This window comes from Schistocerca americana, chromosome X (genome assembly GCF_021461395.2).
Source record: "Schistocerca americana isolate TAMUIC-IGC-003095 chromosome X, iqSchAmer2.1, whole genome shotgun sequence".
Lineage (NCBI taxonomy): Eukaryota > Metazoa > Arthropoda > Insecta > Orthoptera > Acrididae > Schistocerca > Schistocerca americana.
Window position 1 is genome coordinate 482,222,437 of NC_060130.1, and position 17,466 is coordinate 482,239,902.

Sequence of the window (17,466 nt, forward strand, 5' to 3'; positions counted from 1 at the left end):
GGCAACTTTTAAGAAGATGTCTTTTAAAATAAAAAAACATATATAAATAAAAATAAAGTTAAATGTGCCTTACAAATAAAAGCATCTTTAAAAGAAGTTTTAGGCTTATGATAAACTTAAATATTTATGTAATTTTAAGGAGAATGATGTCATTAATTAAGGAAAATATTAATATAACTGAGGTAAGCAAGCCAATGAAGTCATTATCTGGTGAGCACATCGATGGGCTGTAGCGGTGCAATGGGGGCTAGAAAAAAAAGGAAGCACCAACATGGTTGTATGTAAGGTGTAGGATACATTGGCTTGTGGTGTCAGTCTCATTGATGTCCAGTTTTTTAGCCCCTTTGTTACAGTGCTACTAGCACTCACATAAAAACTCATTAATGAAATCTTAAGAAATCTTCTCCAGCTAAAATCTTAATGCTTCTTCCAGAACCTCATAGTTCAACAGCAAAAAACTGAAGGTGCTGTGCAGTTTATTGATAATGCCTCTTTCTGCTTCTGCCAAAATGATTTTTGGTGTGTATGAATATACAATTTTATTTCTGTAATGCCACATTGCCATACTATGTGAGTATGACACAGGACAGTAAGTAAGAATAGACTTTTTCAAAGCCAAAAGTGAGTAATATCTTACTAATTCATACCAATATAGGCTACTTATGATTTACTTAAATAGACTGTTGTCACAACGTAGTCATGGTAAGTTGTGTTTTATTCGTATTAGCACAGAACTTATTTTAACAGTAGTTTTTCTTTGCTGTACTAAACACAACAATAAATATCAGACAGACATTGATCGCTTTCTCACATTGCCTAAAACAGTTTGAAGAATGCTGAGTTGTTGGCAACAGTTACCAGATATGATGGACACACAAATGGGAGGGATTTTTACTTCATATCACAGGAGCAAACCATTATGTTCAAACTACCCTTAGCTTGAGTAGGCGACATGTCTTTTGTTAGGCATTAACTTCTTCCTGAGATGTTAACGTAAAGGCATCATAACTCATCATCACATTGCATAGGAATGCTCAATAAGTGAACTAATGACGTTCAAGCAAAAATGTAGTAATTATCACCATTTGATTTTTGTTGCCTTGAATTAGGTCATGTAGTACTCATGCATAAAACTTCTAAAACCTGTCTATTGAATGCAAATGTTGCACAAAGGTTAAACTGTTGCAGTTCAATAATAAGTCAGTAAATGTGACTTCCTGGATGTGGAAAAATTATTCATTTCATTTTCCTAACAAGAAAATCCTCATCTGTTGTGTTGTCTGCAGAAGCACTCACTCTGTACCCAGTACTGAGGTTTTGAGATGATTCTTCTGCCTTCAGCCCTCAATTAAACACAAAGCCAATAATATGTCACCAATTTTAGTCCTTTTTCCACTTGTTCTATTTTGCAATGCCTAAACAACATTCATTACTTCAAAATAAATGTAAAAACTTCAAATAAGAAAAGATAATTGATAAATATATTCATAATGCCACAATGCTTCACCTGCTCAGATGGTGCCTGATGTTGATGACAGGTGGTGTGTGGCAGGAAGCTGCTGGCTGCTGTAGGATGGGTAATCTCTTGAGTGTGAACTGTTCTGATCTTGATTCATGGATTGTTTCGAGAAATTATTTCTGGGATGTTTTTGCTATTATTTGTGGGTTGTAAAGTGATGCAAATTATCTTTGAAGTTCCATCAGACAGATAGCCAAAATGCTGTTAAACAAATAGAGGATGTAGGGTATGTGGACTCGCAAATTTGTCTACATTGCTCAACATTTACCACTAGAGCACAAGGTGATACAGTACCATAACTACTTGAGAAGAAGACAACAATTCTTCCAGACACTTCCATATCCTATGGTGTTGCTAAATTGTGCATATAGCCAAACTTATGCATCTGAGGGTTGACCCCTTTTATTGGTTGTCTCAAGCAAATGACTCTGCCTTAGTCTGACAGCCAGCCAGCAATCAGGTATTATGTCTAAGATTGTACATAAATACAACACATGGAGAAAGGAATGCTTTCTCAAAAATACAGATAAAAAAAGGCTGCAGACCACAGCCCACATGTAATGAGGACATTTTTTTTTTTTAGTATTAGACTAATATCTGATGTTAAGATGGCTAATTTCCATATCTTAAAGAACAGTCTGAAGCACGTAGTAATTGAGAAGTGCTGCTATTCAATAAATTATTTCATATTACAATGACCTGCTGTAAAACAAAGTATATTAAGTCTTTTACATAAAATTGTTCTTCTAACAGGAAACATAATTATTTATCCTCAATTTTTACTCCTTTTTACTGGCAAGAGAAGTACACCGTATATGTAAACTAAAGCTATGATGATGTCGAAAAGCGTGTATACGGCAAGTTTGCTGGTGCTATCATTTCGTTTGTTATTATTGTGTTAGAACATTTAAGACAATTATTATGTTCACAGGAGTGTTTTAAGTTTGAAATATACATTTTATTTTATTTCTCTAGGGGACACAGTTTTTCTGTCATCAGTTTCTGTCTTATTATAACTACTGTGTATCATGTTTCACTTCTTTTCTTGTGCTTTTATTTGAGGGTGGTGCCTCATATCAAAAACATTGAAAATGTGTGTGTGTTTGTGTGTGTGTGTGTGTGTGTGTGTGTGTGTGTGTGTGTGTGTGTGTGCGCATGTGCACACATGTGTGTGTATGCATATGTCCACACATGCATGAGCACACACATTTATTGTCATTCTGTGTTGAGTCCCTGTAATTTTAGTATCTTGCTCATACTGTGTACAGTTTTGGTGTTGTATACAATTATGTGTCATTTTAGCTTACTGTTTGGTGGTCCTCTGTCTATTTTGTCTCATGTGTGTGTTCATGACTGTGTATGTGTGTGTGGTGGGGGGAGGGTTGTACGTTTTTGGGAAGAGATGGGTGAAGACAGTAATGGGAGTGCAATGTAACTCATAGACAGTCACCTATGTAACCACCTACATAATCTGTAAGTAAACATCAATATCTTTTCTGGAAATTTCTGAAATGGACGTAGAATCTCATACTATTCCAGATTTGGAAGGCGGACGTTTCTTCTTCAATGCAGTGCGAGAAGGGGACAGCATACTTTATGCAAGTGATGATGAGAATGAGTGTCATTTATGGGTCATGGCCATGTATAGAGCTACTGGACAGTCACATAAGCCTACTCCTCCTATTACTCCTGCTGGAAAGAACTCTACCATATCAAAAATCCAAGGTGGTAGGTAGAAATTCATTGTAAGCAAATGCCATCCTACTTATTTTCAGTTTTCTAAAACATATTTATGCCTCTTTCATCTGCCATTTCAGATGCTGATCGTGCACGAAAACATGGAATGGAAGAATTTATATCTGCTGACCCCTGCAAATTTGACCATGCATCATTGTTTAAAATGCTACAAACTCTCACACTTGACTACAGATTAAGTGATCCATATTGCTCACTGGTAAGGTGCAGTAGCTGCATTTGTGAGTTTTATGTAAAAAGATTAGAAACATTTTATTTATATTATAATGATAAATTTGTCATAGAGAGAGAGAGATGCAGAGTTACCTGTAATCAGTGCTTGATATGTGATGGTATGCACCAGTATGCTGAACTGGTAGCTCTTCCAAAAGGGGAAAAAAAAGACTGAACTGCAGATTTTGAGATGTAGTACTGTAGGATTTCTACCGAACTTGAAGTAAAATAAAACAAATCTTGTATTCACACATTTAAAATGCTCAAAAAAAATCATAAAAATAACGTTTTAAGAAGTCTAACAATGGAAAATCCAGGTTGGAATAGTGACAGTATTATGAAAACTCAACAAGTCATGGAGATGTTAAGTTTCAGATAGCTGCAACAAAAAGAACACTAAACAAGTAAGTTTCTGGCCAAATGGCCTTGTTCTGGAGTAGACAACACACACACACACACACACACACACACACACACACACACACACACACACATTCGCAAGAAAGCAACTGACACACACATGACCACTGTCTTTGGCTGCCAAGACCAGACTGTGAGGTTGAGGTAAGGAGGTGGCTGAGATGGGGATGGTGAGTGATAGCAGGGTGGGGAAGGTAAAGTGCTGCTTGTTGGAGCATACAGGGAAGGGGTTGGGAGAGGTTATAGTAGCTAGGTGGAGTCAGGTGGTTAGGCAGATGGCAGGGGAAGGGGGCACTGTGGGAGTGGTGATGGAATAGAAGGATGTATAGTCATAGAATAAGAACAGGGGATAGGTGGGTGAAGTACAGTGGCTAACAGAGAGTGAGGCCAGGGGACTAGAGAAATGTAGGATATATCACAAGGAGAATTCCCACCTGCGCAATTCAGAAAATACGGTGTTGGCAGGAGGGGTCCAGTTGGTACAGGCTACGTAGCAGTCACTGAAGTGACTACATTCCCTGCCATGGTTTTGACTACTTCTTGTCATGTCCTGGAATGAGGAATGTCTGACCTGTTATCCTTGCTGTCCCTCCCACAGTGGTATTCTGCCACCCACCAAACCTACCCAATATCCTCATCCAACCTTACTTCACCCCTGCTCCTAACCCCATACCTCATGGCTCACTTCCCTGCAATAGACCTAGATATCAGATCTGCCCCAACCTCCCACTACATCCAGTCCAGTCACAAGCATCACCTATCTACTGAAAGGCAGGGCTATACTACAACCACTGTGCTGCATTCTATGTGGGCATGACAACCAACAAGCTGTTTGTCCACGTGAATGGCCACTGAGATACTGTGCCCAAGAAACAATTGGACCACCCAGCTACTAAGCATTCTGCCCAACACAACTGTTTTACTTTAATGAATGCTTCACAACCTGTGCCATCTGAATCCTACTTAGCAACACTAGCTTCTCTGAATTGTACAGGTGGAAGCTCTCCCTGCTATATATCCTATGTTCCCGTAATCCTCTAGCTTCAACCTTTCCCTGTTCCCACTCCAGCACTACATAGCATCCTATTCCACCAACACACTCACCATATTTTTACTGCTCTCTTTTACCTCTCCTTGACTCCCGCCCCCCCCCCCCCGCCCCCCCCCCCCCCCACCACCACATCCTACCTACCTGCCATTCATCCAACCTCCCGACTGCACCTAGCTACCCTACCCTCTTCCCACAGGGTCCCTGTATGTTCCCACAAGCAGTACTTTACTGTTCCCACCCCTACCCTGCTATCACTCCCCCTCCCCACCCCAGGCTCCTCCTTACCCTCACCACATGGACTGCTTCTCCCACAATCACTTGAGTCTGGTCTTGGCAGCCAGAGACAGTGATCATGTGTGTGTGAGTTGTTTTTGTGAGAATGTGTGTGTGTGTGTGTGTGTGTGTGTGTGTGTGTGTGTGTGTGTGTGTATTGTCCAATCAAGAACAAGACCTTTTGGCTGAAAGATTACTTATTTAGCAGCCTTTTTGTTGTGCCTGTCTGCAACTCAATATCTCCACTATATGGTGAGCAGCAATCTATTGTTTCCACAATACTGTTTTAAGAAATATTAGTTTAAAAAACCTCTGGAAGGTTATCTATTAGTACAATTTTTTTCATTTTTATTTATTTATTTTTGGTTAGATGGCAATTGGGCCTAGCTTACTTACTAGTGTGACTATAAAAGACAAGTTTTACAAATTATCAGTTATGTCCTACCTTGCAGCTATTGTGCTATGTGATTAGTTGATTTAACTATGTCATTTTTTCTTTATGAAACTTCAGATATTAGTGAGTTGGTACTAATGACCATGTTGTAGTGGACCTTAAGCAAAACAACAAAAATATGTTATGTTGTAGAATTGGATAATGAGAACACTGATACCTATTGTTTATTTACTTCATCTTCCTTAGCAAGGGCACCAATATGATAGATTGTAGAAGAGGTGTGCTAGACCTGTGGGTCTGGAGTATTTTTAATATTTTGGAAGATGATTAGTGACTTGTAAGTAGCTGTAAAAAATCAATTTCTTACTCTGCTGAAAATCTGTGTAATACTGACTCTTAAATCATTGTTTTGTAAGAAAAACCCCTGACTACACTGCTATTTTTTTCTTTCCTGAGAGCTAGGGTGGAGTGGGGTGTGCGTGGTGGCCCTTGTCCCAGGGTCTGGGCACCCTTGTTCCTTAGATTTATGGCACCTTAAATTACCGTGGTCTAGGGATAGCGTCTTTGATTCATAATCAAAACGTCTTCGGTCCTGGGTTCGATCTCTGCCACTGCCTAAATTTTGATAAATAATCAGCATTGGCTGCCGAAGACTTCCGGCATAAGAAGTCAGCCTCATTCTGCCAACGGCCTTGTCAAAGAGGGCGGAGGAACGGATAGAGGTTCAGGGCACTCTCTTGTCCTAGGGGTGGGAAATTGCCCCTAAAGGCGGAAGAATCAGCAATGATCAACGACATGAGGATGCAGAAGGCAATGGAAACCACTGCATTAAAGACACGTAACGTGTATCCACGGGACATGTGGCCTGTGATTGAAGAAGTGTCATGATGATCTCTCCATTGGCAAAAGATTCCGGAATAGTCCTCCATTCGGATCTCTGGAAGGGGACTGCCAAGGGGTAGGTTACCATAAGAAAAAGATTGAATAATCTACAAAAGGATAACGTTCTACGAGTCGGGGTGTGGAATGTCAGAAGTTTGAACATGGTAGGGAAACTAGAAAATCTGAAAAGGGAAATGCAAAGGCTCAATCTAGATATAGTAGGGGTCAGTGAAGTGAAGTGGAAGGAAGACAAGGATTTCTGGTCAGATGAGTATCGGATAATATCAACAGCAGCAGAAAATGGTATAACAGGTGTAGGATTCGTTATGAATAGGAAGGTAGGGCAGAGGGTGAGTTACTGTGAACAGTTCAGTGACCGGGTTGTTCTAATCAGAATCGACAGCAGACCAACACCGACAACGATAGTTCAGGTATACATGCTGACGTCGCAAGCTGAAGATGAACAGATAGAGAAAGTGTATGAGGATATTGAAAGGGTAATGCAGTACGTAAAGGGGGACGGAAATCTAATAGTCATGGGCGACTGGAATGCAGTTGTAGGGGAAGGAGTAGAAGAAAAGGTTACAGGAGAATATGGGCTTGGGACAAGGAATGAAAGAGGAGAAAGACTAATTGAGTTCTGTAACAAGTTTCAGCTAGTCATAGCAAATATCCTCTTCAAGAATCACAAGAGGAGGAGGTATACTTGGAAAAGGCCGGGAGATACGGGAAGACTTCAATTATATTACATCATGGTCAGACAGAGATTCCAAAATCAGATACTGGATTGTAAGGCGTACACAGGAGCAGATATAGACTCAGATCACAATACAGTAGTGATGAAGAGTAGGCTGAAGTTCAAGACATTAGTCAGGAAGAATCAATATGCAAAGAAGTGGGATACCGAAGTACTAAGGAATGATGAGATACATTTGAAGTTCTCTAATGCTATAGATACAGCAATAAGGGATAGCGCAGTAGGCAGTACAGTTGAAGAGAAATGGACAACTCTAAAAAGGGCCATCACAGAAGTTGGGAAGGAAAACATAGGTACAAAGAAGGTAGCTGTGAAGAAACCATGGGTAACAGAAGAAATACTTCAGTTGATTGATGAAAGGAGGAAGTACAAACATGTTCCGGGAAAATCAGGAATACAGAAATACAAGTCGCTAAGGAATGAAATAAATAGGAAGTGCAGGGAAGCTAAGATGAAATGGCTGCAGGAAAAATGTGAAGACATCGAAAAAGATATGATTGTCGGAAGGACAGACTCAGCATACAGGAAAGTCAAAACAACCTTTGGTGAAATTAAAAGCAACGGTGGTAACATTAAGAGTGCAACAGGAATTCCACTGTTAAGTGCAGAGGAGAGAGCAAATAGATGTAAAGAATACGTTGAAAGCCTCTATGAGGGTGAAGATTTGTCTGATGTGATAGAAGAAGAAACAGGAGTCGATTTAGAAGAGATAGGGGCTCCAGTATTAGAATCGTAATTTAAAAGAGCTTTGGAGGACTTACGGTCAAATAAGGCAGAAGGGATAGATAACATTCCATCAGAATTTCTAAAATCATTGGGGGAAGTGGCAACAAAATGACTATTCACGTTGGTGTGTAGAATATATGAGTCTGGCAATATACCATTTGACTTTCGGAAAAGCATCACCCACACAATTCCGAAGACAGCAAGAGCTGACAAGTGCGAGAATTATTGCACAATCAGCTTAACAGCTCATGCATTGAAACTGCTTTCAAGAATAATATACAGAAGAATGGAAAAGAAAATTAAGATGCGCTAGGTGATGATCAGTTTGGTTTTAGGAAAAGTAAAGGGACGAGAGAGGTAATTCTGACGTTACGGCTAATAATGGAAGCAAGGCTAAAGAAAAATCAAGACACTTTCATAGGATTTGTCGACCTGGAAAAAGCATTCGACAATATAAAATGGTGCAAGCTGTTCGAGATTCTGAAAAATGTAGGGGTAAGGTATAGGGAAAGACGGGTCATATACAATATGTACAACAACCAAGAGGGGATAATAAGAGTGGACGATCAAGAATGAAGTGCTCGTATTAAGAAGGGTGTAAGACAAGGCTGTAGCCTTTCGCCCCTACTCTTCAATCTGTACATCGAGGAAGCAATGATGGAAATAAAAGAAAGGTTCAGGAGTGGAATTAAAATACAAGGTGAAAGTATATCAATGATACGATTCGCTGATGACATTGCTATCCTGAGTGAAAGTGATGAAGAATTAAATGATCTGCTGGGCAGAATGAACAGTCTAATGAGTACACAGTATGGTTTGAGAGTAAATCGGGGAAAGACGAAGGTAATGAGAAGTAGTAGAAATGAGAACAGCGAGAAACTTAACATCAGGATTGATGGTCACGAAGTCAAAGAAGTTAAGGAATTCTGCTACCTAGGCAGTAAAATAACCAATGACGGACGGAGCAAGGAGGACATCAAAAGCAGACTCGCTGTGGCAAAAAAGGCATTTCTGGCCAAGAGAAGTCTACTAATATAAAATACCGGCCTTAATTTGAGGAAGAAATTTCTGAGGATGTACGTCTGGAGTACAGCATTGTATGGTAGTGAAACATGGACTGTGGGAAAACTGGAACAGAAGAGAATCGAAGCATTTGAGATGTGGTGCTATAGACGAATGTTGAAAATTAGGTGGACTGATAAGGTAAGGAATGAGGAGGTTCTATGCAGAATCGGAGAGGAAAGGAATATGTGGAAAACACTGATAAGGAGAAGGGACAGGATGATAGGACATCTGCTAAGACATGAGGGAATGACTTCCATGGTACCAGAGGGAGCTGTAGAGGGCAAAAACTGTAGAGGAAGACAGAGATTGGAATACGTCAAGCAAATAATTGAGGACGTAGGTTGCAAGTGCTACTCTGAGATGAAGAGGTTAGCACAGGAAAGGAATTCGTGGTGGGACGCATCAAACCAGTCAGTAGACTGATGACAAAAAAAATTACAGTAATGTAGAATGTGTCAATAATTTACAATAAAACTACACTTTATTCTTCTTATTGGTTTGCACGTAAAATAATTTCATTTATAAACACGTCCACCCCTGGTAGCTGAGTGGTCAGCGTGACAGACTGTCAATCCTAAGGGCCCGGGTTTGATTCCCGGCTGGGTCGGAGATTTTCTCTGCTCAGGGGCTGGGTGTTGTGTTGTCCTAATCATCATCATTTCATCACCATCAATGCGCAGGTTGCCGAAGTGGCGTCAAATCAAAAGACCTGCACCAGGCGAACGGTGTACCCGACGGGAGGCCCTAGCCACACGACATTTCATTTTCATTTATAAACACAAATAGTTGTTAACTATTAAATTCAAGTTAAACCTTTCACAATGTGTGTCATCATATTTCACACTGATTATACATAGTTCAAAATTCCTATAGAAATAGTATCATTTTAAAGAATGTTCTCTCATAAAAAAATCATACTTTTATTTTAACATCTACATTTATACTCAGTAAACCACCTTATGATGTGTTGCAGAGGGTATTTGGGGTCAAAATATTCAACTTCATAAGTAACATCAGACAACTGTCTTACAACCTTATAATGTCCAAAGTAGCGCCTGAGGAGCTTCTCAGAGAGACCAACATTCTGAACGGGACTGAAGATCCAGATGAGGTCACCAGGCTGGTAGACAACAGGGCAGTGGCTTGCGTCATACCTTCAGCAATCTTTTTCTTGAGATTGCAGCATGCAGAGTTGAGCTAACTTCCAAGCTTCCTCAGCTCTGGTTAACACCTGGCCAATGTAGTCGTTGTCCACATCATCAGGATGTAATGGAAACAAGTGTCCATCACCTCATGCCCATGCACCAGGAAAAATGGCGTAAATTCAGTGGTGTCTTGTTTGGCGATGTTGTAGGCAAACGTCACGAAAGGTAGCACTTCATCGCAGTAGCTCTGCTCAATATTGGCGAACATTGATAGTATGTCAGCCAAGGTCTTATTAAGGTGTTCAGTAAGCCCTTTAGTTTGCAGATGGTAGGCAGTCATCATGTGATGAGTAATATTGCACCGACAGCTTATCTCTATCACAAGATTCGACTGAAAAACTTTCCCTCGGTTCATAATTAACAACCTCAGTCCATAATTAACAATATTGGGGCACTGTGTTTTGATACAATGTCTTCCATAATGAATTTGGCTACCTCAGATGCTTCAGCTGTTTTCTCATCTTTTGTAATGGCATAGCGCGTCAGATAATTAGTGCAAACAATAATCCATCTATTACCACTAGCAGACATTGGAAATCGTCCAAGGAGGTCAATACCAACGCTATGGAAAGGCGTTTTGGCTGGTGGAATTGGTATGAGTTGGCCATGTGGTTTCTGAGGAACTGCCTTTCTCCTCTGGCACTCTCGACAGTGCGACACATAGTGATGGACACTCCTAAATAAACCTGGCCAGAAAAATCTCTTGCGGTTTCTATTGTATATCTTAAGAAACCCTAAATGTCTGGCGTCAGGTGTGTCATCGAATTTCTGTAGAACATCTAAGCACATGTGTTTAGGAATCATTGGCAGCCATCTCTTTCCAAACAGATCAAAGTTTTTCTTGAAAGTACACCATCAGCTACCTTAAATTGTCCTTTCACATCCTGTGACTGATTTAAGGCAAGCATAATTTGAGATATCTTGGCGTCCTTCTTCTGCTCTGCAGAGAGATCCTGGAGTGCAGCGAGACACACTATCTTCTTCAAAGTCTTGCACAGGGTTTCTTGAGAGACAGTTGGCATCTTAGTGTTTTCTTCCACTTTAGTACACTATCTTAATGTCATACTCTTGTAGACATAGTGCCCACCTGGCGAGTCATCCTGTTCGATCCTTAAGACCTGTCAACCAACAAAGTGAATGATGGTGTGTGACAACTGTGCATGATCTTCCATAGAGATACTGTTGAAATTTGCACATGACCCTGATCACAGTAAGACATTCTCTTTCTGTAGTTGAGTAGTTTATATTGGCTTTTGTAAGTGTCCTAGAAGCATAAGCTATAACCTTCCCTTTTCCATCTAAAATTTGCACCAGAACAGCACTGATCCCATATCCACTGGCATCTGTGTGTAGTTCTGTAGGTGCTCTCTCATCATACAGACCAAGTACAGGGTCAGTCCTCAGGTTTTCACAGCACATTGAAAGAATCTTGTTGAGCACCATGCCAGATAAATTTAGCATCAGCTTTTAACTATGCTTGGAGTGGCCTGTCTTTAATACAAAAGTCTTTGATAAAACAATGGTAACAAGAACATAATACAAGGAAGCTTCTCACATCTCTAATACATTTAGGAATAGGAAATTCCTTTATAGATATCACCTTTTCTGGGTCTTGCCTCACACCTTCATTTGACACAAGGTGTCCAAGTATTTTGGCTTCTTTTGCTCTGAAGAGATACTTTCTTGGATTAAGTTTCAGTCCACCTTGTTGGAGACACTTAGGAATGACTCTCAGTCTTTTTGTATGTTCATCAATTGTCTCTGAGAACACTATAATGTCATCTAAATAACAAAGACACATCGTCCACTTCAGGTGCCTTAGAAGATTATCCATCTTCCATTCAAAAGTGGCTGGTGCATTACAAAAACCAAATGGCATTACCTTAAACTCATACAGATCCTCTGGGGTGATAAACGCAGTTTTCTCATGATCAGCTGCATCTACTTCGATTTGCCAGAATCCCAAATACATGCCCTTGATTGAGAAAAATTTAGCACCTTTCAGACAATCTAACATATCATCAGTTTGTGGAAGAGGGTAAATGTCCTCTTTAGTTATCTTAGTAAGCTTCCTGTAATCAACACAAAAGTGCCAACTGCCATCCTTCTTCCTGACGAGAACCACTGGTGATGATCATGGGCTGTGCGAAGGCTGAATGATTTCATTCTTCTTCATTTTTTCTACCTTGTTGCGAATTATTCGATGTTCCGTTGCTGACACACGGTATGCTTTATGGCTTAGTGGTTGGTGGTCTCCAGTGCTAATCTGGTGCTTCATCATCAGTTTGTCTAATGTGCTCTTCACCTGTGGATTGAAGCATTCAGAGAACTCTTGAAGAATGGCAAGTGGCTTCTTCTGTTGTTCCTTAGTGAGATCTGGTGATAGTCAAGCTAGAAGATTTTGTCTCAAAATGGTAGTGCTAATTTCGCCCACTGACTTGGCATGGGAGGTTTCTATGATGCTCAGCTGTTGTTCAGTTAATGGCTCAGCATTTGCTACACACATGCATCCAGCAAGGATCTGTAGTTCTCAGCGACAGTTAACTGTCCACAATTCACCCAATCTGTTCTTAAATGAGATGACAGAGGCTGGGTATTGGACCTTATGATAGCACACATTATCGACAACACAGTGGTTCCCATCAGGCCACAACAGAGCCACCGTTTACATGGTGAGAAACCTGAGTTCGAGCCATATTCAATAGATCACACTCTATAGGAGACTATCTATCACTCTCTTGTATTGTCTGCCATGAGAGATTGTTGACAGTTTCCTTAAGAGTCTGCCACTGACTAACTCATCCTGTAATGAAACGTGCAACTTTTCATTAGATCTTGTCTACCTCTTCTATTAATGTAACATGGCAATGCTCCCAGACTGATCAGTAATACTCAAGATTTGGTCAAACAAGTGTTTTATAAGGCACATCATTCATAGATAAATTAAAGGAGAAGGACAGACTGCTACTCACCATAAACATGACATGTTGGCTTACAGATAGGCTCAACAAAAAGACTGTTACACACTTAGCTTTCAGCAAAACCATTCTTCAGAAAAGGAATTGTACACACATTCTCTCACACAAGCAAGCAAACCTCACAAATACATGACCACCATCTCTGCCATCTCAGTCCTGGAATTTCTATTGTTTGCTGGATGGGTTAAATTTCTTTCAGGTTCTTCTCATCAATCTCAGAATGGAATCTGCCTTTAATAATACCTGTTAATATCTGTTTTATGTCGTTATTCCACTTTTGGTCACTCTGGACTGTAAGTAATTTATGGCAGTTACTGTGTTCAGCAATTTGTCATCAATGCTAAAATTATACAGTAGGAGATTTCTTCTATTATATACTAATGAAGAGGTATTGAATAGAATTGGAGAGAAGAGAAATTTGTGGCACAACGTGACTAGAAGGAGGGATCGGTTGGTAGGCCATATTCTGAGGCATCAAGGGATCACCAATTTAGTATTTTAGGGCAGTGTGGAGGGTAAAAATCGTAGAGGGAGACCTAGAGATGAATACACTAAGCAGATTCAGAAAGATGTAGGTTGCAGTAGGTACTGGGAGATGAAGAAGCTTGCACAGGATAGAGCAGCATGGAGAGATGCATCAATCCAGTCTCTGGACTGAAGACCACAACAAGAACAACACAGGTGTGACATGTTTTGTAACTTGTGCACACTCACATGCCTTTCACAAATATAACAAAAAGCAAATGACCCAGTACAGAACATTCTAGGACTCCACAGATCATGGTACCCTAGCCCAATGACACTTTCTTCCATTCTACATTGTTTAGAATTACCTTTCCTGTCTACCACTCATACATTGTTTAAGCCATATCCTTGCTTCTTCCATTAAGCTGTAAAGATATGTTTTCTTAAACAAAATCATGTGGTTCCCACATTCCAAGTCCTTGGAATTTTTGGAAACAGTTCTAATAGGAGTAATTTTAATATTTAAGGATTCTAGAGTTAATTGGAAACTCAGAAAATGACCTGTTTGTTTGAGGTATCTTTTCTTGAACAAACTGGCTTTTGTTCAGTATATTTACTAAGATAGTTAACATTCTTGCAGAATGTAAGCATTTTTAGAATTTTTGATAGTGTTGTCAAGGTGTAATTGTAATATTTTTGTCGTGTAGTTGTTGGAAGTTGTGTATCTGAGTTTGTTCGTGATAGTTTCTTGTTGAAAGAACTCAATGAAAATCCGACAGAAAACTGTGGAGTCTCGGTTTTTCATGGATCTAATCATCCACTCAGTTCCATTTACTGAAACACGAAATGTGCACATCTATTCCCGTTTCACCTGTGCAGTTATTTTCTGCATAAGCGCCATAGCTCTCTCTTTGACTCCTTTTTAATCAGTGTAATCAGCTGATTTTAATAAATGATCATTTACAACTTCTGCATCAATCTCCCTGTGATCTACAGTATTGTTATTATGGATTAATTCTATATTATTATTATGTCTACCTGTTTCTTTATCATGACTCTACAAATAGTTTTGATTTTATTGCTTGAGTACTGAGTTTAAAACTTGAGGTATGCACTACTAGCATTTTTAATAACTCCTTTTAGAATGATACAATAACATTTGTGGTGTAGTCTTACCCGGGAATCAGTTGTGGTTTTGGCTGAGCCATACATAATTCTTCCTTTCTTACAGGACATTTTTATTTCTCCTGCAAGTCACTGCTGCCTACTGGTAATTTTCTGTTAGTAGTATTTTTTGTTCATTTAGGAAATCTTTCACTGATAGGGACATGGATTTATCAGGAAACGACTTAATTAATCCACAACGTGTTTTGTTTGATATATTCTTTCCCAGTCCATAGAGTACAAGTAGCTGCTAAAATGTGTGGACTTCCTTTGTTTATTAATCTGAAGTTTATAGATGCATTAACTATCTGGGTAATGGCACACAGTGTCCATAGCAGTCCCTCATGATCTGACATGCCATTTAGCATTTTTTTTAGTTTTATATACCAAAAATATTATTTATTATACTACAGAATTCTTTGCCACTCTAATTAGGTAATCAGCAACAGCTGTGAGGCAGATGAAGCTAATTACATGTTTCATGTCTTTTGAACTTTATTGTGTCTCAAGAAGTTGATAGTACCATTATTATGAAAAGGAAAGTTGCTGCTCACCATACAGTGGAAATACTGAGTCGCAGATAGACACAACAAAAGAATAGTCACAAATAAAGCTTTTGACCATTATCATCAACAAGAGATGACAGACATACACACACACACACACACACACACACACACAGTCACGTGCATGCAAACGCAGCTCACACACACAACTGTAGTCTCAGGCAAATGAAAGCACACTGCAAGCAGCAGCACCAGTGCATGATGGGAGTGGTACCTGTGTGGGGGTAAGGAGGAGGCCAGGATGGGGAGGGGGAGGGATAGCATGTTGGTGGTGGTTTACAGTGAGTGGTGGGGTAGGGGGGATAGAAGCAGAAAAGGAGAGAAGTAAAAAGACTGAGTTGATGGAATGATGGCTGTGTAGTGCTGGAATGGGAACAGGGAAGAGGTTGGGTAGGTGAGGACATTGACTAATGAAGGTTGAGGCCAAGAGGGCAGTGGGAACGTAGGATGTATTGCAGGGAAAGTTCCCACCTGTGCAACTCCAAAAAGCTGTTGTTGGCGGGAAGGATCCATACAGTGCAGGCTGTGGAGCAGTCACTTAAATGAAGGAAGTCATGTTTGTGAGCGTGATGAGCAACAGGATGGTCCACTTGTTTCTTGGTGTAGGTCTGTTACAGGAGTATGAGAAATGAGGTAAGGGTTGGGAGCGGGGATTGTGTAAGGATGGACGAGTGTATTGGTAGGTTCGATGGATGGCAGAATACCACTGTGGGAGGGATGTGGAAGGATGCTGGGTAGGAAATTTCTCATTTCTGTTCACTTCAAGAGATAGTTGAAATCCTGGAGGAGAATGTAATTCAGTTCCTCCATTCCTGGGTGGTACTGAGTTACCAGTGGAATGCTCCTCTGTCACCAGACAGTGGAACTTTGGGAGGTGGTGGGAGATTGTACAGACAAGACATGTGAAATTTGTTTTTGTGTGAGGTTGGGAGGATAATAACGGTCTATGTAGGCTTGAGTAAGACCCTCAGTATGTTTTGAGAGGGACCACTTATCACTGCAGATGTGGTGGCCATGGGTGGCTATGCTGCATGTAAGGGACTTCTTGGTATGGACCGGGTGGCAGCTGTCGAAGTGGAGGTATTGATGGTGGTTAGTAGGTTTAATATGGATGGAGTTACTGATGTAGCCATCTTTGTGGTGGAGGTTAACATCTAGGAAGGTGTCTTGTTGGGTTGAGTAGAACCAAGTGAAGAAAGTGGGGTAGAAGTTGTTGAAGTCTGGAGGAATGTGGATAGGGTGTCTTCACTCTCGATCCAGATAGCAATCGCACTATGTCTCCAGAGTTCCTGCCCTTTACCCCACACTGCCCTGCTCGTCACTATTGATGCCATCTCCATTTACACTAACATTCCTAATGCCAATGGCCTTACTGCTATTGAACACTACCTTTCCCAATGTGTGATGGATTCCAAACCAACAACCTCCTTGAAAGCATTACCTCAAACAAATCTGTTGTAGGGCTATGGGCACCCACATGGCACCATCCTATGCCAACCTATTGATGGGCCATCTAGAGGAATCCTTCCTAAAACCCAGAGACTGAAACCCCTCACCTGGTTCAGATTCATAGTTGACATCTTTGCTACATCTGGATCGAGGGTGAGAGCACCCTATCCACATTACTCCAGAAGCTCAACAACTTCTACCCCATTTGGTTCACCTGGTCCTACCCAACCCAACAAGCCATCATCCTAGATTTTGACCTCCACCTCAAAGATGGCTACATCAGTAATCCCTTCCATCAGCCTAGCCACCTGTGGTTGTTGTATCTGCAGTAATGAGCAGTCCCTCTTGAAATGTACTGAGGGTCTCACTGAAGCCTTCACAGACTGTAATTGTCCTCCCAACCTTGTACAAAAGCAAATCTCCTGTGCCTTATCTTCCCAGTCTCCCACCACCTCCCAATGTCCCACTGTCTGGCCACAGAGGAGCATTCCCCTTGTAATTCAGTATAACTTAGGACTGGAGCAACTGAATTACCCTTGCTGCCAGGGTTTTTACTATCTCTCATCACACCCAGGAATGAGAAA

General features: G+C 40.5%; 1 protein-coding gene across 1 annotated transcript in view; it reads left to right on the forward strand.

The window, feature by feature from the left end:
* LOC124555630 (calcium-dependent secretion activator-like) overlaps positions 1-17,466 on the forward strand; it is a 1,496,314-nt gene that overhangs the window by 952,315 nt on the left and 526,533 nt on the right. The window contains exons 17-18 of the mRNA XM_047129606.1: positions 3,059-3,247; positions 3,337-3,473. Coding sequence (XP_046985562.1) covers positions 3,059-3,247; positions 3,337-3,473 — 326 coding nt within the window. The remainder of the gene's footprint in view (positions 1-3,058; positions 3,248-3,336; positions 3,474-17,466) is intronic.